Consider the following 25,000-nt stretch of genomic DNA (forward strand, 5'->3'; position numbering starts at 1 on the left):
CACTCTCTCTCTCTCCCCCCCACCACTCTCTCTCTTCTCTCTCCCCCACACACTCTCTCTCTCTCCCCCCACACCCTCTCTCTCCCCCCGCACACTCTCTCTCTCCCCCCCAACACTCTCTCTCTCTCTCTCCCCCACACAATCTCTCTCTCCTCCCCCACTCTCTCTCTCTCCCCCACTCTCTCTCTCCCCCACTCTCTCTCTCCCCCACTCTCTCTCTCTCTCTCCCCCCCACACTCTCTCTCTTTCTCCCCCTCTCTACCCCCACACTCTCTCTCTCCCCCACACTCTCTCTCCACCCACACTCTCTCACTCTCCCCCCACACACTCTCTCTCCACCCCACACTCTCTCTCCCCCCACACTCTTTCTCTCCCCACACTCTCTCTCTCCCCCCCACACTCTCTCTCTCCCCCCCACACTCTCTCTCCCCCCCACCACTCTCTCTCTCCCCCCCACACTCTCTCTCTCCCCTCCACACTCTCTCTCTCCCTGCCCACCCTCTCTCTCCCCCCCACTCTCTCTCTCCCCCCCCACACTCTCTCTCCCCCCCACACTCTCTCTCTCCCCCCACACTCTCTCTCCCCCACACTCTCTCTCTCCCCCACACTCTCTCTCCCCCACACTCTCTCTCTCCCCCACTCTCTACTCTCTCCCCCCACACTCTCTCTCTCCCCCCACACACTCTCTCTCCCCCACACTCTCTCTCTCCCCCACACTCTCTCTCTCTCTCCCCCCACACTCTCTCTCTCTCCCCCCCCACACTCTCTCTCTCCCCCCACTCTCTCTCTCCCCCCCCCACTCTCTCTCTCCCCCACACTCTCCCCGACTCTCTCTCTCCCCCCCACACTCTCCTCTCCCCCCCACTCTCTCTCTCTCGCCCCCACACTCTCTCTCTCCCCCACACTCTCTCTCTCTCCCCCCCACACTCTCTCTCTCTCTCCCCCACCACTCTCTCCCCCCCCACACTCCTCTCTCTTCCCCATACACTCTCTCTCCCCCCCCCACAATCTCTCTCTCCCCCACACTCTCTCTCTCTCCCCCCCACACTCTCTCTCGTTCTCTCTCCCCCACACACTCTCTCTCTCTCCCCCCCACACCCTCTCTCTCCCCCCGCACACTCTCTCTCTCCCCCCCACACACTCTCTCTCTCTCTCTCTCCCCCACACAATCTCTCTCTCTCCCCCCCACACTCTCTCTCTCCCCCACTCTCTCTCTCCCCCAAATCTCTCTCTCTCTCCCCCACTCTCACTCTCTCCCCCACTCTCTCTCTCTCTCTCCCCCACTCTCTCTCACTCGCTTCCCCCTCTCTCTCCCCCACTCTCTCTCTCCCCCACTCTCTCTCTTCCCAACTCTCTCTTTCTCTCGTCTCTCCCCCACTCTCTCCCCCACTCTCTCTCCACTCTCCTCTTTCTCTCTCCCCCCACTCTCTCTCTCTCCCCACTCTCTCTCTCCCCCACACTCTCTCTCTCCCCCACTCTCTCTCTCACCCCCACACTCTCTCTCTCTCCCCCACACTCTCTCTCTCCCCCACACTCTCTCTCTCCCCCACACTCTCTCTCTCCCCCACTCTCTCTCTCTCCCCCACACTCTCTCTCTCTCCCCCACACTCTCTCTCTCCCCCACACTCTCTCTCTCCCCCTCACACTCTCTCTCTCTGCCCCCCACACTCTCTCTCTCCCCCACACTCTCTCTCTCCCCCCCCACCCTCTCTCTCTCCCCCACTCTCTCTCTCTCTCCCCCACACTCTCTCTCTCCCCCCCACTCTCTCTCTCTCCCCCCCACACACTCTCTCTCTCCCCCACTCTCTCTCTCTCCCCACTCTCTCTCTCTCCCCCCACTCTCTCTCTCCCCCCCCACACTCTCTCTCTCTCCCCCTCACACTCTCTCTCTCTCTCTCTCTCCCCCACACTCTCTCTCCACCCACACTCTCTCTCTCTCTCTCTCTCTCTCCCCACTCTCTCTCTCTCCCCCAAATCTCTCTCTCTCTCTCCCCCACTCTCTCTCTCCCCACTCTCTCTCTCTCTCCCCCACTCTCTCTCACTCTCTCTCACTCTCTCCCCCCTCTCTCTCCCCACTCTCTCTCTCCCCCCACTCTCTCTCTCCACACTCTCTCTCTCCCCCACTCTCTTTCTTCCCCACTCTCTCTCTTCCCCACTCTCTCTTTCTCTCTCTCCCCCACTCTCTTCCCACTCTCTCTCACACTCTCCTCTCTCTCTCTCCCCCCACTCTCTCTCTCCCCCCACACTCTCTCTCCCCCCACACTCTCTCTCTCTCCCCCACACTCTCTCTCCTCCACACTCTCCCTCTCCCCCCCCCCACACGTTCTCTCTCTCCCCCACACACTCTCTCTCTCCCCACACTCTCTCTCTCCCCTCCACACTCTCTCTCCCCCCACACTCTCTCTCCCCCCACACTCTCTCTCTCCCCCCACACTCTATCTCTCTCCCCCCCCACACTCTCTCTCTCCCCCCCACACTCTCTCTCTCCCCCCCACACTCTCTCTCCCCCCCACACTCTCTCTCCCCCCACACTCTCTCTCTCCCCCCACTCTCTCTCTCCCCCACACTCTCTCTCCCCCACTCTCTCTCTCCCCCACACTCTCTCTCCCCCACACTCTCTCTCTCTCTCCCCCACACTCTCTCTCCCCCACACTCTCTCTCCCCACACTCTCTCTCCCCCACACTCTCTCTCCCCACACTCTCTCTCTCTGCCCCACAATCTCTCTCTCTCCACCACACTCTCTCTCTCTCCACCACACACTCTCTCTCTCTCCCCCCCACTCTCTCTCTCCCCCACACTCTCTCTCTCCCCCACACTCTCTCTCCCCCACTCTCTCTCCCCCACACTCTCTCTCTCCCACACCGCTCTCTCTCCCCCACCACTCTCTCCCCCCACACTCTCTCTCTCTCTCTCTCCCCCACACACTCTCTCTATTGTAGTATAATGTAATACAATAAATACATTTATGTCAAAAACGAATGTTGTTCTGACTAGGAATTTATTCAATGTATTTTATTTGTGTATTTTATATTAAAGCGGGGTTGGGGGCGGGGTTGAGGGCGGGACTAGGTGGCGATTTTTTTTTGGTTGGGCGAGTAGATTTTTGGGTGATTTGTCGAACACTGTATATATATATATATATATATTTTTTATATATAGACATAGATAACAGTCTTATAAGAAAAGTCTTATCTGTCTCTGTAGTTGTAGGGGAAGGCTCCTCTGTTCTCCTGGTGTCCACACCCTTGTGCGATAAGGCAATGTCAGGATCCAGGTTTAGAAATATTGTCCCCTGTGTCTTGCTGGCAGCGTGCAGTCTCTTTTGGCAGGCTCAAGACATCTGTGTGTGTGCAGTGTTTCCTTGGTTTTCCCCACTAAGGAAATCCCTGGTCTTTCTGCTTCCTGGGTCAGCTCAACTCAGTGTGAGCTCAGGAAGAATGTCCTTCCTGTCTCAGAGGCAGGCTTTTTCTGACACCTGTAATCAGCCAGGTGGTGTTGGTTGTTTACCAGCAGTTAACCACCACACTGCTGGATTAGAGGCACATTTGTGAACAGGGATAAGTCCCCTGTTACAATAACATTAACTTCTTATTCCATAATCATAACCAAGAACGTACATACATACAATAAGCACAACATAAGGAAAAAGAATGTACAGTGGTTGAAAAGCATAAAAATACTAGCATATCAAATATTCATGGGTAATAGAAAGTTTAGTAGTATCAAATAATCTGACACATATAAAGCTGACACAAAAAGGAAAAAGGGGGAAGCTGACACATAAGTATCCACCAGAGGGAAGCAAAACTTAGCAAGAGAATATAAGGACACTTTGAATGAAATAACATTTAAACCTTGTTAAACCTGGTTAACTGCATAGAGCCTTATAATTAATGTATCAAACACATAAAACATATATATAATACATGGGGGACCTTGAGGAGACACTAGACTGTAAGAGATATACAGTAGAACTGAGATATCGGTGCTCGAAAATCAGGCGTCTGGGGGACACTGGGCAGCCCCAGTGTAATTCCACCCACATACCGGCAAATCATGCCTGCTCGCCGGTTAGAATTAAGGTACTACCAGTAGCTCCGGTCCCCAAACTCCTGCAAACAAACGAATTGCATTCTCTCCCAAATAACCCACCTAAAACTTACACTCAGAAAGTTTCATGAGTCTGGAGTAAAGGGAACATGGAAAGTGGAAAAGCAGGGGTCACTTTAATTTTGCATGTACAGATAACTGCCCCCTCATTTATAGTGCTGGGTAGCTTCCAGGGACCTACGGGACCCAAGGGCAACCAGATGGCTTAACCTTTATTGTATAGCCTGGTCACCATTGCCCGTCAGAGTGGCTTCCCAAATCAGGTGGCTTCCCAAGCCTGGATGTCCTGGAGGCTCGTTGATTGCTGGGTATGTGTGACGGTGAGCAGGTGACCAGGCTCACAATAAAGGTTAAGCCCATTTGGTTATCTATGATCTGAGTTTCAGGGTTCGGAAGTGTCAGCTCTTGAGCCCAGTGATTGTTAATGCATTGTATAAAATTATACGACAATAAAGAATGTATGTGTTTTTACCTTTCCAGGAGTGCCAGCAAGCAGAGATTGCTGGACTATGAGTTTCAATGGGGGTTTTACAGAGAAAGTGTTGTCAGAATTTGTCTAGCTAGTCGGGTTCCAGAGTTGAGGGATACCCCAAAAATGTACCCGAGATTCAGGTCGGATTCCTGGATACATTGAGACACATTGCTCTGCCAAAATCTCCGCTTGAAAACACTTGCGTGACTCGCCGCTAGGATTCCCTGCTTCAGCACAGATCAGAGAGGTAAATGGGGCATAGGGATGTGTGGTGTCCCTGGAACGGTCGAGAGGTCCCTAGGTTCAGGGGATGCCCAGTTAATGCCCTGGTCACCCAGAACCCAGTATAGAGGTTCTGGGGGTGCTCCTACAATACATAAGGTTGCGAGGAGTTTTTAAAGTCTAAGTCCAGTTATAGTGAGTGACGGTGAAGGGATAACCAGGCTCACTAATAAAGGTCAAGCCCACTTGGTTGCCCCTGATTCATGTTTTGGGGTCCTAGAGTGTCAGCTCTTGGACCTGCCTGTTGTATATGTACTGCTGTGCCTGTATGTAAAAATATGTGACAATAAAGAATGTTTATGTCTTTGCCTTTCCAGGAGTGCCAGAAAGCAGAGATTGCTAGTCTAGGTCCGGACGTGAAAGCAACACTTGCCCCCAGAAGTGTGAAAACCATTAGAGCAGGATGGTTGGGTGAAGTATCCACATCCTGGGATGAATACAAGCCATTCCGGCAAGTAGTCACCTTCCTAGATGTAGAGGCACCTAGCCCCGTGGGTGGCTTCTGAATAATAAGTGGCTATGGTGGCAAACTCACACATGACCTTATTCCATTCAGAAGAACCCACTGCCTGGCTTTGGAAGACTGGCAGACAGCTGATTGGCTGGTTATAAAATTCCCACGCTTGGATTGGCTGTAGTATTTCATGAATGAATCTGAAATACTATAAGAAACCCAGCAGGCAATCCATACCTCAGATTCTAAGCGCCAAGACAGCAGTGGCAAATTTGAAACCACCAAAAGATGCTCTGTGAGAAATAGCAGCAAACGTCTTCAGAGATTTTCAAGTCAAGAAATTTTCTAACTCCAGCTTTCTGGAGACAAGTTCTCAGAATAGAATGTAGCGGTCGCGACTGGAACTACAAGCCGAAACGTGTACCGAGGCATTTGGTACTATCTTCCGGTAAAGGGATTTCAGCAGCTCCGGAGTGGATACAGCGGTGGCATCTGGTAATTCATGTCGAATTGAGTTGCAGGACTTTTGCGGGTATATCCCGGTAACCTAAAGACTCTGTTTTAAGGACTATCTGAGTTAGGAAAGGTTAGTTTTTTTTAACCCAGATCCCCCAGTAAGTGTGTTTCCTCTTGTTATTTGTAATTCACTGTGTGTACGTCTGTTTCAACTGGAATAAATTATAATTTGCCTGGTCTCCTATGTGTGGGGAATATGGCTAGTAAGGATTAAAGTGCAAACTTCTTATTCTATTCCCCATAACCATAAGACTTAGGAAAAGTATACAAAATGTATATTTTATTAAACAGTGTGTTTAAAGTACATATAGGCTTGTGCAAGGTATTATGAGCTGGGTCTTTCCGGATCGATGTTCTGAGTGAGTCACTGGGTTACCAGCTTGCTGCCACTGTGTCTACCCAGACATCGGACATGAAAGCCACAGAGGATGGCAGAGGTGTGAAGATCATTTGGGCAGGAGTTTTAGGCTGAGTACCCACGTCCTGAGATGAATGGCAAGTCCTCAGACTACCAGTTTCCTTTCCAGACTTTGAGGAGCCAAAACCAGCGGGTTGCTTCTGCATACCAAGTGGCTGAGGTGCCAGGTTGGCGCACGCCCCTGGCTGATGCAGAGGATCCACTTGCCCGGCTTCAGGAGACTGGCATTGCTCTGATTGGCTGGTACGAAATGTCTCATGCTCGGATTGGCTGTAGTATTTCATGAATGAACTCTGAAATACTATAAGGACCCATCAGCCAATCCGGAGATGTGATTCTAAGCACCAGAACATCAGCGGCAAATTTGAATGTCTGAAAAGATGCTCTTGGAGAAATAGCAGCGAGCCAGTTTCAGAAAATGTCCAGCTTTTTGGGACCAAGTTTTACAAATTGAACATATCGGTCGCGGCTAGGAATGCAAGCCAAAAATAGTTCCAGGACGTTTGGAGCTAGCTCCTGGTCAACAGATTTCAGCACCTCTGGAAGAAAGGGAGCAATGGTGTAAGGAACTTTATGCCAATTTGAGTTCCAGGACATTTCGGGCCAAGTCCCGGTCAACCAAAAATGTTGTTTTATGTTCTACAGAAGCAAAGAAAGTCTATATTTTTTACCAAAGACCCCCAGTAAATGTGTCTTTCTCATGTATTTTTTGTTTCACTGTGTTTCACCTATTTTAAGTGAATAAATTATCATTTGTTTGATCACCTTGTTTTGCTCAGTGTCATGATCCCGGTATAAACGGTGTAAATGCCTGGTCTCCCGTGACACCCTGCACCTAGGGAGGCTAGAGACTCCCCCTAGACCCCAGTTAAGTGTGTATTACCTGTATTTTGTGTTTCATTGTATGTCTGCTGGTTTTACCAGAATAAACCCCATTTTATTCACTACCTTGTCCTGCCCAGTGAATTGATCCCAAAGGTAAAAAAGTGTAAAAAGTACACGTCTCCCACGACAACGACCATTAACTAAGCCACAGGTACTAGGGTCCTGGAGTGTCGTGTTCCAAATGCTCAACCACCAGTATTAACCTGAAGTTTTTATCTTTGTCATTTTACAACTAATGTAATTACATGCGACCACTGATTTGATTTCTATTTTAATATTTCTATACCTCCCACATGCCCCTCCCCTTTTTTCCTTTGTGAACTCATTGTTCACACTCATCTGTTGCAAAACCAATAAATTATGAGTAGTAAAAAAAAGTGGAGACATTTAATTAGGAAAAATAAATAAAAATAACTTACCTGTGCTGGATCCCATGCTTTATATTGCAGAGTCCCTGCCAGGATGTAGTCAGTCAAGTAAAATATAAATAAACTTATTATTAGCAATGGACTTGCAAAACCCCACATTATTTTCCAGTACCAACTTGGCTTATGTCCAATCATCGATTGAATGTCCCTCTCAAATCTGTTAAAAAAGGATAGCAAATAAAAATTCCACTTGTTAGCACATTCAAAAAAGACATACACTGGCGACACACTTTATTCGAGCTCGGCTAGTCCCACGAATTCGGGTATACCCGGGTGTATTGAGGTTTGTGACTGTTTTCTGCCCGAGTGCATTGAGTTATTTTCCGGCAGGGATTGAAGCATTTTATTCCCGTTGGCTGCAATACTGCACACTACATATATATATACTGCATTACAATTCATGAATTTATGCCATCTGGTAGACACGCGAAGCATTGCAGCCTATTAAATCCTAATCATTATCATTTAACAGATCAGCCGCCCATCAGCCAGGCATGAACCCAGGCTGGGAAGGCAAATGCAACGGGGCTTGTCAGAGGTGAGGAGCGGCGCATTCCAGGTATCTGCCAGGTACATACCGGGTATTTGCTCGAATAAAGTGTGTCGGTGCAGTACATCCATCAAGTTCAACCTTTGCTAAATTTAGACAACAGATACTTTATGCTATATCTATACTTCCTTATTGATCCAGAGAAAGGCAAAAAAAACTCCCCAGTGTCATATCATCCAATGATATCTCATATAGTCCTTCTGACTCCAATAATTGGCAATCAGATTATTGAAAGGAATGAGGGGGTTAATAGATTAACCAATATTCCTATGTGCACTCTCTATGACCAATTGAGGGCTGGGAAATATAGAATCCTAGGGTGCCCCTAAATAGCCTCTCACTGATGTGTTAAAAACTTGTTTTATTAAACATGTATGCAATGGACAACAATTACTCCATTAAAATAAACAGGGAGAAATTACTACAGTGGAGGATATAGTACCAATTCTTGTCTGTGAGGTAGTCTATGTCCTCTGTGATGAGCTGTAAAGGGAGGAAGTAACCATTTACATAGGAACATGTACCTAGGAGGTATGATCTATTCACAGTGGCTATATTAGTGACTAGGAAAAACACACCCAAAATTACTGCTAGGACTCTAATCTTGTATTGGTGCTGAATTAACAAAAACCTCTCAGTGAAGAAAGTAGATCAGCGGGCACTGCTGGCAAAAAGATGATGAGGCTGGACTGTGCTAAAAAAAAGCCTTTATTTAACCATGGGCAAAAAACAGATAAAAAGAGGGACAGACCCCCCTGAGCGCTCTAAGGTGTTTCACCCCTATGGGGCTTTGTCAAAGAGTAATATTACTTAGCAAGCATTGTCTTAAGTAAAGACCTGAACCGGATATGATGTCACGCCACTCTCCGTGTGGTACAACCCCCACAGGTAAATCAGATTCAACCCACAGTGTTGGTGGATGTATAACATACCGGATCGGGTCACAAATCACTACACACATGCGCATTAGCTACCCAAATAGGGTGAAGACACAAGTGAAAGATGAAAAACAATAAATAATTAAACACAAAACCTATACAAAAGTATATATATGTATATATACACAAATGGGTGGAAGGGTCAAATATCCACAACCCAGGATGATATAAAATTGATAAAAATAATTGTGTAGACATGAGAAAATATAGATGTATGAAAAAGGAAAAACATACATCTTGTACAATGCTAAAAGCAAGAAAATGCTAGGGGGATCTGGGAATATATATGATGAAAAAATATATCTATCAAAAACATTGTATAAAATATATATGTTGATGTAGAGAATTAATTTCAATGTGTGTATATATATATAAATATATTTAAATATCTCTCACAGAGAAGGCTACGCAGTTGGTGGAATCAAACAGCACTAGACAACTATCTTACTAGAAAAATTGTCCCTAGAGGACTGAGAATAAAGCTGTTTCCAGCTTTTGAGTTCTCAGATAGTACTCTTAAAGAACGTTGGGAAATATCACTAACTGCCTGCTCTCTGGAGCTTATTGCAATTCTCATAGAACATGATAAACAGACTTTAACGGAATTAACGGATAAAATTGAACTAGCCAAAAAAGATCTTATTGGCGTAACACCATCACTAATTGAAAAAGTGGAAACTGACCTAATTAAATTTGAGGAAGGTCTCATTGAATATAAAAAAAAGAAATTCGAAAGGGACATAACTGACTTTGATAGAAAACAGGTGTACAGGTGGAATAGAGGCAAGAAGTCTAGAAAGACAAGACCACAGGCCCAAGACGCCTCTTTGTCATCTGATGCTTTTACAACAGATGTAGATTCATCTGATGTTGATGCACCACATGCCTCAACATCCACCTCCCTTCCATCAAATTCCACACTTACCTCCTCTTTTTTAGACAGGGGCAAACGCTCGAGAAAAGGAAGAGGAAGACAAGGAGGGGAAGGAAGACAGCTAAGGGACAGAGAGACCTTCGGCTACAAACCGCAATACCAGCAGCGACGGGCGTGGTAGGAGAGGAACTAACTATCATTAATCTCTCTAAATTTACCCTTTCAGAAGCCCAAATCAGAGTCCTAAAGAAGGGCCTAACTTTTTCGCCAACTAGTTATATGGATAAATTCGAAGCTATTAAGGATTTGAATCTTTTCTGCCGCAAATTACTGCTTCATAAACATTTTTTGAAACCCCGAGATGTAGAGTTGGATGTCCTTCCCACTGCAGTGTGGGACACTGAAGACATAGAGACACTTAACAACATGGATGCACTTCTGGATGAACAAGAGTTAATTACAACCTCTACTAAAGACATCCTATTACGGACAAGACCAACGTCAACGTTCTGTCCACCGATCCAGAGCTGCTCAGCTGTTGAAGTCTTCGCTGCAGCAGTAACCGAGGAAATCTTGAAACTACCGTTATCCCGGGGAACGCAGAATTTGGGTAAGGATGAGTGGCTTTCCATCAGGGAACTACAGCAGATCCCTTCCATAGTCATCAAGCGATCTGACAAGGAGGGCAATGTAGTGATATGGCCGCAGAGCATGTATGAAAGGGAGGCATACAGACAGCTACAAGACGTAGCATGTTACTCTGAGTTAGCCTGTGACCCAACACTTAGATTCAAATCTGATTTAGAACGCATTTTACATACTGCATTAGACAACAAGACAATATCCAAAATTAACTATGATGGCCTACTACCTAAATTCCCTGTTATTCCTACATTTTATCTTCTACCTAAAGTCCACAAGAATGCCTCCCGCCCACCCGGACGACCAATAGTCTCTGGCATAGGGGGCTTATGTGAACCTGCCTGCCGCTTCCTGGACTCATTCCTGTGCCTCGCAGTAGTTAATTTGCCGTCATACCTCCGCGACACAATGGAGGTGTTGTCCAGGGTCGACTGCATCACGGTCGATAAGGATACTATCCTTGCGACCTGTGATGTAGAGTCCCTGTACACCTGTATCCCCCATCGGGAGGGTCTCCTGGCAACCAGATTTTATCTGTCTATGCAAGACATTCCAGGTGACCTTCTCGAGTTCCTTATGGAACTTCTAGAATTCATTCTTACAAACAATTATTTTATTTTTAAAACCAAATTCTATTTACAAGTTAGAGGCACAGCAATGGGAGCGGCATGTGCACCCTCCTATGCTAACCTATTTTTGGGATGGTGGGAGAGGGAGGCAGTCTTCTCCGACCTTCAACGTCACTACAGTGACTTGGCCCTGCTGTGGCTCAGATACATTGATGATATCCTGGTTGTCTGGAAAGGCACCAGTGATGCATTTGCAGATTTCATCGGTGTACTGAACCACAACAGGTTTAACATCAAACTCACACATTTGAGCAGTCCCACCTCTGTGGTATTCCTGGACGTTTTGATTAGCATCAGTGGAACAGGTATGATAGAAACAGACATTCATCGTAAAGACACCGCGACAAATTCTATTCTCCACGCGTCTAGTTTCCATCCTCAGCATCAAGTCTCGGGAATTCCACGTAGTGAATTTCTGAGACTTAAGAGGAACTGTTCCACTGCTGCTACATTCAAAACCAGAGCTAAAGAATTTAAAACTAAATTCCAAAATCGAGGATACTCTATATCCCAAATTAAAAAAGGGTATAATAACTGTTGTAAAGTCACCCGTGAGAGCCTCCTGCAAGTTAGACCCAAGTACAAGGGTAGGAAACAAATTAGGTTCATTAGCACCTACAACCGCCAATGGTCAGATCTCAGGGGTATACTCCAGAAACATTGGGGTACCCTAATGACAGACTCTGAACTCAGGAACACACTTGGCGATCGGGCTAGCCTTACAAGTAGGCGTTCTCCGAATTTAGGAGACAAATTAACACGCAGCCATTATGTGCCTCAAATTAACCCCACTTTCCTGTCCCAACAACGCAAACCGGGCTTCTATAAATGCGGTATGTGTTCTGCATGTAAATACATGCAACAAACATCTACATTCACAAATTCAAACAAAACACATACATACAAGGTTTTATCTTTTATCAATTGTAAAAGCAAGGGAGTCATATACCATCTTGAATGCCCCTGCGGCCTTGTTTACATCGGTATGACAACACGCGAATTCCGTTTTCGCGTGTTGGAACATATCCGCAACATTAAAAACGCGCAAAAAGACGTAGACGCATGTAAAAAGATCAGCTCGGTTGCACGTCACTTTCTGCGCTTTCATGGGTCCGACTGTGCAGTCCTTTCTGCATTTGCCTTCGACAGGGTCTCTCTTGGTGCCCGTGGCGGCGATCTTGAGAGGGCTCTGTTGAGGAGGGAGTGCAGGTGGATTGTGCAGCTGGGCACCATGATACCACGTGGTCTCAATGACTATCTTGGCTTTGCCATGTTTTTATAAATATTGCCCCTCTGGTTTAAATTGTTCTTTTGCCTTTTGACCTATTTGCCCTCTAATGCATGGTTTCCCTCTTTATCCTCCCATATACTAACAATCTGTGAACCAGCACTCCCTGTCCCACACCGAAGACCAGTGACAGAGATATGGAGTACATCTAACCATAGTGAGGAAGTACTAATGATGAAGATCTATCTACAGTCATTATAACAAAGGCATCATGACTAACTACAACCCACCAGGAATATCCACTGAAAATGTTATAACAGTTATGATCCGTTGATCCACCTTGCCATTTACTTTCGTTCTGGACATTACCTGTTCATCTTGCAACCTAGACAAGAGAAAACACGTCGCTCCCTCCACATTAAGGAGCACCCACGAGTAACGTTTAATTACCATAACCTCTATTTCGCCTATTCATTAGGCTGAAGATAAGGACATTTCAAATGGATTTTAATTTTTGCAATTAATTCGCTCCCTGTCAGCTCCTCTCCCTGTGAAGTTTTCATCCAGGACTACTGTAGCTTTATCATGCATAAGATATATGGCTGCGAGTATCTCTGAACAACTTGTGGTTCGCTCCAATTCTCAGAGTGATAGATCATTTCATATTGTGATACACATTGAAACTTTGCAATTTAGATGATTTTGGTAGTTTAAAGGCTGGAATCTATTCACAAATCTATATATTGACTATAGATATTTTTCATTACTCTTACTTTCAAAACAATGTCTTTTCTGGCTTATCTGCATTTTTGCCATGGCATACCAATGGATTTAGATTGGATGCAATGATCCAGGCACTAATGCAGATTGCATATACAATTTGAACAACATAAAAACTTGTACATCAATTAGAAATATTTCCACTTTTTATTACCTTTATAATAATGATTTTGCTGGTTTCCCAGAATTTTCCCATTTATGTTTTAGTGGGCTCAAAATAGATATAATGGCACAGGTGCCAATGTATACTGCACGCACATACTACCCTTATATTCTTATTCCACAGCCTCATTCAGACATCCCACCATTGTATATATGACTTACAGTCCCTTGATTTACATGTCAGGTCTATAATCTGTGGTCTTTTTTACGTTCCCTGACTTCCACCTATGAGAATCACTTGTATACACAGTTGTCATGACAATCTGACGTCACGACGTACATAGCGTGCTGACATCACTCGTAATAGCCTCCGCAGCAGTTACTAGATATAATACATGAGAATTAGCTGTTTTATCCCTAGAATCGCTTTGTTCACATAGTGGCTGCCTCAGGTTTTGATATTCAACTCTGCTGCGGATCGCGCATGATATCGCGCACATGCGCGATGACGTCACGCGCGTCATGCCGCAGATTTGCATATACTAATTCAAAGATGGCCACATGACATATACTGGCCAATCAGACGCTTGCAGTCTTAATCAGCAGCCCCAATGACACTGCCCTCTTGACAGATACTTCCCTGTCTCTCACGTGATGACGTCTGATGCATCATCACCCCATTTACATAGGGGTTGACCTTAGAGAGCCCACATGACCAGTATAGTCCAATGAGATGTATAATCACAGTAACACAGGCTCTAGGATGCTGCAATGTTCGTAAACACTCTCTGCTCAAACAGCTGCTTGCAATCTATTTAATTTTGGCGCAATTTTTGTAATTATGATTCTCCCTATAAATGCTAGCTCTTTGCTCCCCTCACTACTCCCAGAAGAAGACAGTTTCCCGTCGAAACACGTTGGAGTGGGAGTCTTGCTGAGGGGGGCCCCTACCTTTCCTATCTACAACATGGAGTATTGACCTAACTGTTTGTGACAATCACCTGCTGAGTGGTAACGTATTTTGCAACCTGTTACCTTTAATTCCTGTGTACCTCTATCATGTAATTATTGCATCAAATTATATGGCATAATATTCTTTACATGTGGTCACAAGGTCTCAGTATAGGTAGATTGTCACGTAGGTGTGCTTAGATATAGCCACCTACACCCTGTATGTGTCTTGATTTTTATCTTTACTTGACTCTTGCCTCCATGTCCAATATGTTTAGGCAGCGCTGAGCCCCCCTCTTCTTTTAATTTCATCCCCTGTTTTAATCACCTGAATAAAATACCATTTTTTACACTTTCATTTATGTCCGTGTGCTATTTAAAGGTTGCCTTCCTCTTGTTGTTTGCATATTTCTATTAACCTTTAGCACCACTGTTCAGTCTTACAATAATTGACTTATCAACAGTGTCTAGGACAAAATTCATGTAAGTGTTGAGCGATATCTCTGTGTGTTCTAACATATATATATATATATATATATATATATATATATATATATATATATATATATATATATATATATATATATATATATATATATATATATATATATATATATATATAAATAATGGTTTTTGAAGCAAAAAGTTTCACTGTGTGCTCATTTGTATGTCATTTCCCTGAATCCCTTGCTGCATTGGAAGTGCTGTGTGCTGGGTGATAATGGGGAAAGGCGGGGTTGCAGACCTGCCTAAGACATGCAGATGAGCATACAGTTGTATTTGCATATTTGCTTTGCTGTGGAGGGTTTTTGTCACTTTTTTTTACTCACCATAACTTAACTCAGTATGGTAAACCCCATCCTTTAGCTTCTCTGCATACCCAGTTAACCAACCCCACACTGATGAGACCCATTAAGGTTGAAACAGCTGTCTGTGGGTGGGTTTTCTGGGTATGCACCTTAACCCTGGCTGTGCTCAAAGCTGTGACTATGCAGCAAGCTTAAGCCTATAGGGAACCATGTTAAAAATGTTTTTTGAAGCAAAAAGTTGTGTGCTCATTTGCATGTCATTTCCCAGAATCCCTTGCTGCAGTGGAAGTGCTGTGTGCTGGGTGATAATGGTGAAAGGCAGGGTTGCAGAACTGCCTAAGACATGCAGATGAGCATGCAGTCACACACACACACACACACACACACACACACACACACACACACACACACACACACACACACACACACACACACACACACACACACACACACACACACACACACACACACACACACACACACACACACACACACACACACACACACACACACACACACACACCCACACCCCACCCCCCCCCCTCCCTACGCTCATCTGCAGGTCTGCAACCCCACCTTTCACCATTATCACCCAGCATACAGCACTTCCACTGCAGCAAGGGATTCTGGGAAATGACATGCAAATGAGCACACAGTGTCACTTTTTGCCTCAAAAACCATTTTTAACATGGTTCCCTATAGGCTTAAGCTTGCTGCATGGTCACAGCTTTGAGCACAGCCAGGGTTAAAGTGCATACCCAGAAAACCACCCACAGACAGCTGTTTCAACCTTAATGGGTCTCATCAGTGTGAGGTTGATTAACTGGGTATGCAAAGAGGCTATGGGATAGGCTATATAACATACACTCATATATATATATATATATATATATATATATATATATATATATATATATATATATATATATATATATATGACCTTTATATATGTTGTACATATCCAACACTGATGTCAGTTATTGTCAATGATAAATAAACAAATGAAGTCAGCTCAAATTAATTAATCCTAACAGCGCCAAGCTATCAGATAGTAGTACATAATGAAAAGTCACAATAGTTATAATAAATCAGCAATAATAATCAATCTGCAAATAAAATAATATAGTCAATCATATGAACAACAACAATAATATAAACAAAAATGAACAACGTAAATTGGATTAAAGAAATAATAAAATAAGAACTATATGGATATTGATGTCTCTAGATATCTTGAATCATTTAGTGATACAGCTTGATAATATGCTAGATCAATAAGAGAATTTCAACAATTTCAACAATTCAAGCTCTAAAATGAACTGAAAATATTAAATAATTAATTAATAATACTTTTAAATTAATCAAATATAATCTAATATAATACCAATAAACTAAACCAAATATTTACAAGATAATCACATACTCAAAATGGTATAATTCAGAAGTAGATGTCTCAATCAGATAGACAATATTCCAAAATGGAAAATTGAAAGAGTTACCACAAATAACTGTAACCAAGAATATTGCAACAATCACTAGTAGCCAAGTTTGATACTTAGGTGTGTGTAAAGAACTCTAATCAGGAGAGTCTAAAGAAAATGTTTTATCTCCCAATCAACGTTCATACCGTTGGGGATCAAACTGTCCATTGAAAAAATCCAGAACATTTCTTTTCGGTTTAAAATGTTCTGGCGGTTCCCCCGTCTAATTGGGGGAGGAACAAATTCAATTCCACTGAATGTAAGTACAGTAGATCTTATTTGCCCATTGGACAATCAGTGAAGTGTCTCGCTACTGGGAATCTTTGGTCTTTGTTTTTTATAGACCTAATGTGTTCCATTATACGTATTTTTAATGGATGTATAGTCCTCCTGATGTAGTTCTTTCCACACCCACATGTTAGCATATAAATAACATATTGAGTATTACATGTTATAAATCTTTTCAGTTTGATTGTATCCATATTTTTCTTCATGTGTATGGTTTTTATAGATGCACACTTTGCAATAACCACATTTATAAAAACCTAAAGGTGCTACAAAACCTTTAGTTTTAGTTGAGGGTGAAACAAATAAGCTAGGTGACACGTAAGTCGATATGGTTCTTGCTTTTCTGAATACAAATTTGACTCACTAATTGGCTACAGTCACTCCGTCATGAGGGTTCCGCCTCTTGTCTCTGCGAAAGGCTGAAACGGTGCACACACTCCTAACAATGCGGATATCAAGCCAGGGGAGTGATCAGTCACTCGTTTGTTGGTTTTACTGACGTCATCTTATGACGTCATCAGGGAGCGCTGAAGTGGAGGTCTGAGAGGAAACATGCCAGCAGATACCATCATACAATGACGGGTCAGGTCATATGAATATGCTGGATAAGGCACTATCATTATACGTTTGCAGGACTGTTTGATACACTCCAACTTAAACACTTGTGTTTGCATACACCCCTTGGTTTATATGTGGTCATTTGCCACATTACAGAGTTTAATATAGAGATATATCAGGCTGTTACCCCATTCACCTATACATCAGTGAGTGTGATAGGATGTTTAGCCACACTCTGCAAACCATGGGAGAGTGAGTTCTTGCAAACATTTGAACTATCATATACATCTGTATTAAACAACTTGGTTACACCTGCGATGAGTGTCAGTAATGATAGCAGTGGTATGATATATAGATAGTACTACAGGTCTTACACACACCAAGACTAAGAGACTCTTTACATCAGACTGTTAATACAGCACCAATACAAGTTTAGAGTCCTGGCAGTCATTTTGGGTGTGTTTTTCCTAGTGACTAATATAGCCACTGTGAATAGATCATACCTCCAAGGTACCTGTACCTATGTAAATGGTTACTTCCTCCCTTTACAGCTCACCACAGAGGACATAGACTAGCTCACAGACAAGAGTTGGTACTATATCCTCCACTGTAGTAATTTCTCTCTGTTTATTTTAATGGAGTAAGTGTTGTCCATTGTATACATGTTTAATAAAGCAAGTTTTTAACACATTAGTGAGAGGCTATTTAGGTGTCACCCTAGGATTGAATATTTCCCAGTCCTCAATTGGTCATAGAGAATGCACATAGGAATCTTGGTTAATCTATTAACCCTTTCATTCCTTCCACGATCTCCTTCCCGTATGCACCCGAATGACATATGCAATCCATTCATATAGTAGGAGAGCGGCAGTATCTCGAATTTCCACAATCAGATTATTCACTGGATCAACATTCTTCCCATGTTTACTTATTTGGTTTATCCCTGTATATCTTTCCTTTCTAAAAAGATGTCAACCTTTTTTTGAATAAATCTATTGGATCTGCCATCATAATCTCCATGGATAATGAATTCCACATTTTAACTGCAGTTAATATAAATAACCTTTTCCTTTGTTGCTGGTGAAATCTCCTTTCCTCCAACCTAAAGGGATGACCCTGTGTCCTTTGTACTGCCCTTGGGATAAATAGTTATTTTGAAAGCTCCTTGTACTGTCCCGAATATATTTGTATATAGTTATCGTATCCCCTTTTTTTGTTATTAAGAACTTTTTAGGGTTGATCTTACTTTGTATTGCAATCCTTTTTTCATTTATCTATTTTTGCTAATTTGATTCCCCTTTTTGTTACATTCCTTATAGTTCTGAAACGATGCATCCTTCTCCCTTCTGACTTAAAGAATCTAAACACTTGCCTCTTCTTTTCCATTTCCTCCCTTACCTGTTTATTTAGCCACATTGGTTTTGATTTATTTCTTTTATACTTGTAGCCCTCTTTCCCCTTGACTAAAGAGACTACCAGTACTGCCGTTACATGTTGGCTCACAGAAGGCCTAAACTTCTGCCTCTGGGAGGTTGGGGTGGTATATTGATCACCTCGGTGCAGTGCCTCCACCTGCGAGGGATTCCAGCGTAGTAGGAGGAGCCCCTCACAGGAACCAATAGTAAACACACACGGTATATAATTACAACCTTTACTGAACACACACATATAATATAACAACCCATACCACACTGTACAATGCACACCCAGCCCAGTACCACCAGTGAATGTCCCAAAATACATTGGATGCTAGGCACCAATACCCTGATGTCCCTTTCCCAATGTCCAGGCCCACCCAAAAGTGTAGGGAGTAGTGCTACCCAGTGAGCTGTTGATGCACATTGTTAAGGTACTCGGTGCGGCCGATTTAATGATAAGGATCCGATGATCCAGCAACGTCGTCTTCCACGATGGGATCCGCCTCTGTGTTGCGTGAACTCCGGTAGGAGGGTTTCACCTTTAAAAGTCTCTAATAACACCATGGGGGCTTGGTCTCAGACCACGGGCCACGAATCACTGCACGGCATCTTCACTGTGTCCCTGATACTAACAGTAAAATTGGGAAGTGTCCCTATCTAGGGGCTTTCCCTGAAGTAACCACAAACTCCCTTGATTGGAGCCTATCTGTGACCTAAGGGGGTTCTCTGGCCTAGTCCGGGTGCCACTGACACCCAGACCCTACCTTCCCCTCCTCTGTCCTGGCTCCAACTCCTTCCTTGTGCCCTGAGCGCGCCAAATGTAACAACCTCTTCCTCAGTAGCTTGCTGCAGCCCTATTGGCTATCTTTGATCATGTGAGCGGGCCATCCTAGGGGATCCTGGGAGATGCAGTTCACCTGCGGAGCTATGTAGAAGATGGCTGCCACTGTGTAGCCTCTATGCGCATGCTCACCTATCTCTAATGGCTGCCGATGTCTAGTGCGGCAGTGTGCATGCACGGACAGTCACAAGATGGTGGTGCCATGTGCTAGGTGCTACCACAGAGTCCAGGTGACTGGGTCTCCAGCTCTCTTGCCTCTAAACTTCTTCAGCCTGCTGTTGTGGTCCCTACTTGCTGGTGGGTTCGCTCGCCACTCTGGCTGCGCCCGCGCGTGCCCCGGCTGCCAGCGGTATTTCCCCCCACCACCAAACCTGCTATGGAGGTAAGGGGGACCAAGGGGGGGGGACCCGGCTGCATCCTCCCCCTGGTGGAGACTCCAATGACCCTGCTTGGGAACAACATAACACAAAATTTCAAGTATAATAAAAATACAAGGTAATTATACAACTTAACTGATGCAGGCTCTAAACAATGTTATACAACTCAGTAAACATGTTGATAACAAAGGTCAGCTTGTCTTTAGCTGGCTGCTGAGACTCATAGTGGGGTGCCCCTAATTGGACATAAGCCACTCTAGTGGGAGGGTGCCTCACTCGTTGACTCCTGTGAGTCTCTTCTCTTGGGAGATGCTATCTTTGGCATGAGGCTCCGATCCTCTCATAGAATGTGAACTTGGGTGCACAAAGTCTCTGTTTTTGTGAACAATGTCTCTTATAGGGACGTAGCTCGAGCTTCGTGGATCAAGTGGCCAGCTTGTTGATGCCACTGGTGAGAGTACATTAGGTGGGGGTCCATTACCTGTTGCTCCTTCGGGAGGTGCCCACCAGTCTCCATTGATGTTGGCGGAGGTTCCCTCCAAAGGATCTTGATAGGTCTTGGTTACTGAATCTGGAGTCCCTGTAGCCTCTTCTTGCTCCCTATCTGTTACTACAGTCTCTGGTTCAGTATCACTCTTGCCCACTTGTGTAATAGGCAACAAGTGGTTTCAGTGCCAGACCTTTACTCGGCCATCCACATCTCGTATGCGGTAGACTGGGAGGCGTGGTATTTGAGATTCAACCTCAAAAACCTCATCACGTCAGTGTTAGCTAGCTTGTGCTTGCTGGGAAGCCCTAAAATGTGTAGAAGAACAGCGTATCCAGGACGAAGTTCCCGATAGCGGACTTTGTGGTCATACCTTCGTTTGTTCTGCGCATTCAGTTGAGCGGTGGCTTTTTCTGCCAACTGGTATACACTGTGCAGGCTGTCCGGAAGTTACTTCACATAGCGGCAGTGAGCCGTGTTGGGTACCCCATCAGTAGATACCCTTAGATGGATGTCTACAGGCAGCCATGCCTCTCGCCCGAATATCATGAAGTACGGTGTGTACCCCGTAGATTAATGTAGGGTACAATTGTATGCGTGCACCAGTGCTTTGACATGCTTGCTCTATTCGCCCTTTTTAGAGCCCTTTAAGGTGACTTGCATGTCTAACAATGTAAGGTTGAACCTCTCTGGGAGAGCTGGATGATATGGAGTGGTTCTATATTTCTTGATATTTAGCAGGTTGGGAAGCTCCTTGATGAGCTTGCTCTCATAGTCCTGTCCCTGATCGGAGTGCATGTGATTCGGCAGACCTACTGTAAGTGTATGAAATAATTCTCCCACAGTACTTTGGCGACTGTGAGAGCTTTCTAGTCCTTCATCGTGAATGCTTGAGAGTAGCGAGTGTAGTGATCTGTCACTACCAGCATATTGACAATGCCTCTTGAGTCTGGTTCGATGCACAAGAAATCCAAGCAGACTAAATTCATTGGGCCAGAGCTTTTGATATGGCCCATTGGGGCTGCACAGATGGGCAGTGTCTTTCTCTGAATGTACTTTAGGCATTTCCGGCAATGTCGTTCTACGGACTCCCGCATCTTGGGCCAGAAGAATTGATCCCTACTAACCCAAAAGTCTTATCAACCCCCAGGTGTCTGTGGTCGTAGTGCAAGGATCATAAGACATGATACTACATGCTTCGGGGCAAAACCAGCTGTCGTCTGTCAGGCTAATTGTGATAGGTGACGACCCGGTAGAGGAGGCCACGCCCTATTTCAAAATGTTCCCACTCTCTCCTGATGATTGCGACAGTGTTGGTGGGGACCCGTTTTGCCAGGGACAGATTATTCTGATGTAGAGCCTCGCGAATAGCGTTAGCCACCGAATCTGCTTCTGGGGTTGGCATCCCAAGAAATTTGCTACTCTTAACTCGGAGAACGAGACTTTGTCTTCCATGATTGCAGTGGTACAGCAGATTGCCCGCATCATAGGTCCCGGGATTTCTTCCCAGGGACCATTGTCCTTCGTCGTACTCAGTCCAGATCTCCTGGATAGAGCATCGGCTCCTATGTTTAGAGGCCCTGGCTTGTATTTCAAGGTGAACTGGTAGTTGGAGAGGGCCACTAGCCACCTGTGGCTGGTAGCATCCATTTTCGCAGATGTAAAGGATGTACGTCAGAGGGTTGTTGTCCGTTCTGACTTAGAAGGAGACTCCATACAGGTAGTCGTGGAGATTTTCAACTATGGCAAGGAACTCAAGCTTATGAACTGGGTAGTTCTGTTCACTTGGGGCTTGGATACTAGCAGGATACTTCTTATGTAGTACAGCTCCCAGCCTGGTGAAACTGGCATCCACATACAGGACGAATGGTTTCTCCGTATCAGCGTACGCTAGGAAGGGGGCTTCCATCAGGCTTTTCTTGAGTCCTGTGAAGGCCCTTTCGCAGGCACACATCCACTTGTCACCGAAGGGTGTTCATGGAGAAGCGGCCTTCTGCCAAGGTTCCTCTGGATAGAACTTGAGTAGATTATTGAATACCTTGGCTTTACTAGAGTACCCTTCTACGAAGTGACGGTAGTATCCGCAGAAACCTAGGAAGGATCGCAACTCCAGGATCCAGGATCTCGGCCAGTTCACCACAGCTTCGATCTTGGCGGGGTCGGTAGTCACTCTGTCTGCAGACACTATGTGACCCACGTAGGTGACAGCCATTCGGCAGAATTGAAACTTGTCCAGGGACAACTTCAGGCCTTCCTTGCCCAGTCTATCTAACACCTTCAGGAGGTGTTTCTTGTGCTCTTCGGGAGTTTGTCCGAACACGATGATGTCACTTTGAGATATCTTTGAGATATCTGTTCATTTTTTTCATTTTTCTCATTGTTATATAGGTTAACATCCTATGTTGTCATCATTTTGGGTAATTTCATGAATGTCTTTTTAAAAAAAAACATGCATTTATATATGTACTTATTGCATTAATTATGAATAACTATTATTAATTTAGTGAGTTCCTAGCCATGCAGTTACCATCATTTGCATAATGCATTATATATATATATATATATATATATATATATATATATATATATATATATATATATATATATATATATATAAACAACAAGAAAAGAAAGCGCCCGATCCTAGTGCAGCATGAAAAAATACAATTTAATAAAAATGAATATGAATAAAACCAACAAATGCGAACTCACAAACACAGGATAAATAAATGCATATAATGAGTATACTCATTCGCCAACCGCCCACGTTGTGCCTTGGATGGCGCGCCCTCTCTCTGTCTGGGTTTTCTCAGCTCTGCTGAACCGACATCCAGCAGGGGATACAGGAAAAAGCTCACCACAATGTGACCCGGAAGTCCTCCACAATGTTAGTGTATCCGGATATGAGGTCTGCAGTCCGTGACCCCGCAATGCAGGGGCTGATCAGAGAAGTCTCTCTGCACTCCCAAAGGCAGTCCGTAATGAGGTGGGCAGTGAGGATAGAGTAAAAATGTATATCACGGTGTGACAGCAGCTAAAAAACGCTCTTCTCTACGCGTTTCTTCACATAAAGTGATTTCATCAGGAGATATCTGACCAGTCTACGTCAGAACATATTTATAGTGACTCATCATATATATCATATATATATACCATATATACCATAATACTGAGTTAAGTTATGGTGAGTAAAAAAAGTGACAAAAACCCTCCACAGGAAAGCAAATATGCAAATACAACTGTATGCTCATCTGCATGTCTTAGGCAGGTCTGCAACCCCGCCTTTCCCCATTATCACCCAGCACACAGCACTTCCACTGCAGCAAGGGATTATGGGAAATGACATGCAAATGAGCACACAGTGCCACTTTTTGCTTCAAAAACCATCACTTTTTTGACTCATCATAACTTAACTCAGTATGGTAAACCCCATCGTTTCGCTTCATTGCATAGCCAGTTAACCAACCCCACACATTAAGGTTGAAACAGCTGTCTGTGGGTTGGTTTTCTGGCTATCCATCTTAACCCTGGCTGTGCTCAAAGCTGTGACCATGCAGCAAGCTTAAGCCTATAGGAAACCATGTATAAAATGGTTTTTGAAGCAAAAAGTGGCACTGTGTGCTCATTTGCATGTCATTTCCCAGAATCCCTTGCTGCAGTGGAAGTGCTGTGTGCTGGGTGATAATGGTGAAAGGTGGGGTTGCAGACCTGCCTAAGACATGCAAATGAGCATACAGTATATTTACATTTGCTATATATATATATATATATATATATATATATATATATATAGTGTTCGACAATTAATGTTAACCACAGGCCCGTGGCGTGTGGATTTAGGCCGCTGGCGAATGGATTTAGGCCGTTGCTGCGGCTCTATGAATTTCCCCTGCTCGCGCCAATTTTTAAAAAATAAATAAATAAGTAATCCTACTCCCTTATTGGCCTGCCGCGAGGAAGAGGCCAACCAGTCCCTACCGCCCCACCCCCCACCCCGCTTGCTGCCCAGGGCTGGATAACAAAGTAGGCGCTTCCCCTCCGTCCCACGCTCCTTTGGCACCCACGCGGGCAGGGTAATAGGAGCGGGGAAGAAGGGAAGCAGCCTAGGCGGGAGGTAGAGTGGTGCGCGTGCATGCGCTGGAGGGGGGAGGCACGTGGAGTTCCCGGCCACGATTCCCATCGGGGAGGTTGGTGTGGCCGTGCGGCTGTTCCCTGCTTACCCCCGATCCCTGTTGGACCCCAATCCCCGCGAAACTAATGCCCGACTAATGTCTGGCTGCCTGACCTCCCTCTGGCCCCCCTCCTGGCTGCAGCCTGGTCGCATGCGTGGCTTACCACGTTTCCCATCGGGGAGGTTGGTGGCCGTGAGCCTCTCCGGCTGTCCCCCCAGCTGGCCCCCCGATCCTCCTGCTGGCCCCCCCGATCCTCCCGCTGGCCCCCTGATCCTCCCGCTGGTCCCGCTGGCCCCCCGATCCTCCCGC

General features: G+C 45.0%; 1 protein-coding gene across 2 annotated transcripts in view; it reads right to left on the reverse strand.

Moving 5' to 3' along the window:
* The window catches only part of LOC142487282 (sodium- and chloride-dependent transporter XTRP3A-like), a 78,908-nt gene that overhangs the window by 44,177 nt on the left and 9,731 nt on the right, over positions 1–25,000 (reverse strand). The window contains exons 1-2 of one of the 2 annotated variants that reach the window (XR_012799182.1): positions 17,203–17,345; positions 7,558–7,723 (exon numbers count right to left, since the gene is read on the reverse strand). Coding sequence is in view for 1 of the 2 variants with exons in the window: in XM_075586292.1 (XP_075442407.1) it covers positions 7,558–7,723 (166 nt within the window). In the remaining variant the exon portion in view is untranslated. Of the gene's footprint in view, positions 1–7,557; positions 7,724–17,202; positions 17,346–25,000 lie in introns of those variants that run through there. The other variant, XM_075586292.1, reaches the window with a different exon arrangement.

The sequence above is a fragment of the Ascaphus truei genome, chromosome 2, assembly GCF_040206685.1.
Source record: "Ascaphus truei isolate aAscTru1 chromosome 2, aAscTru1.hap1, whole genome shotgun sequence".
In the NCBI taxonomy this organism is placed as follows: Eukaryota; Metazoa; Chordata; class Amphibia; order Anura; family Ascaphidae; genus Ascaphus; species Ascaphus truei.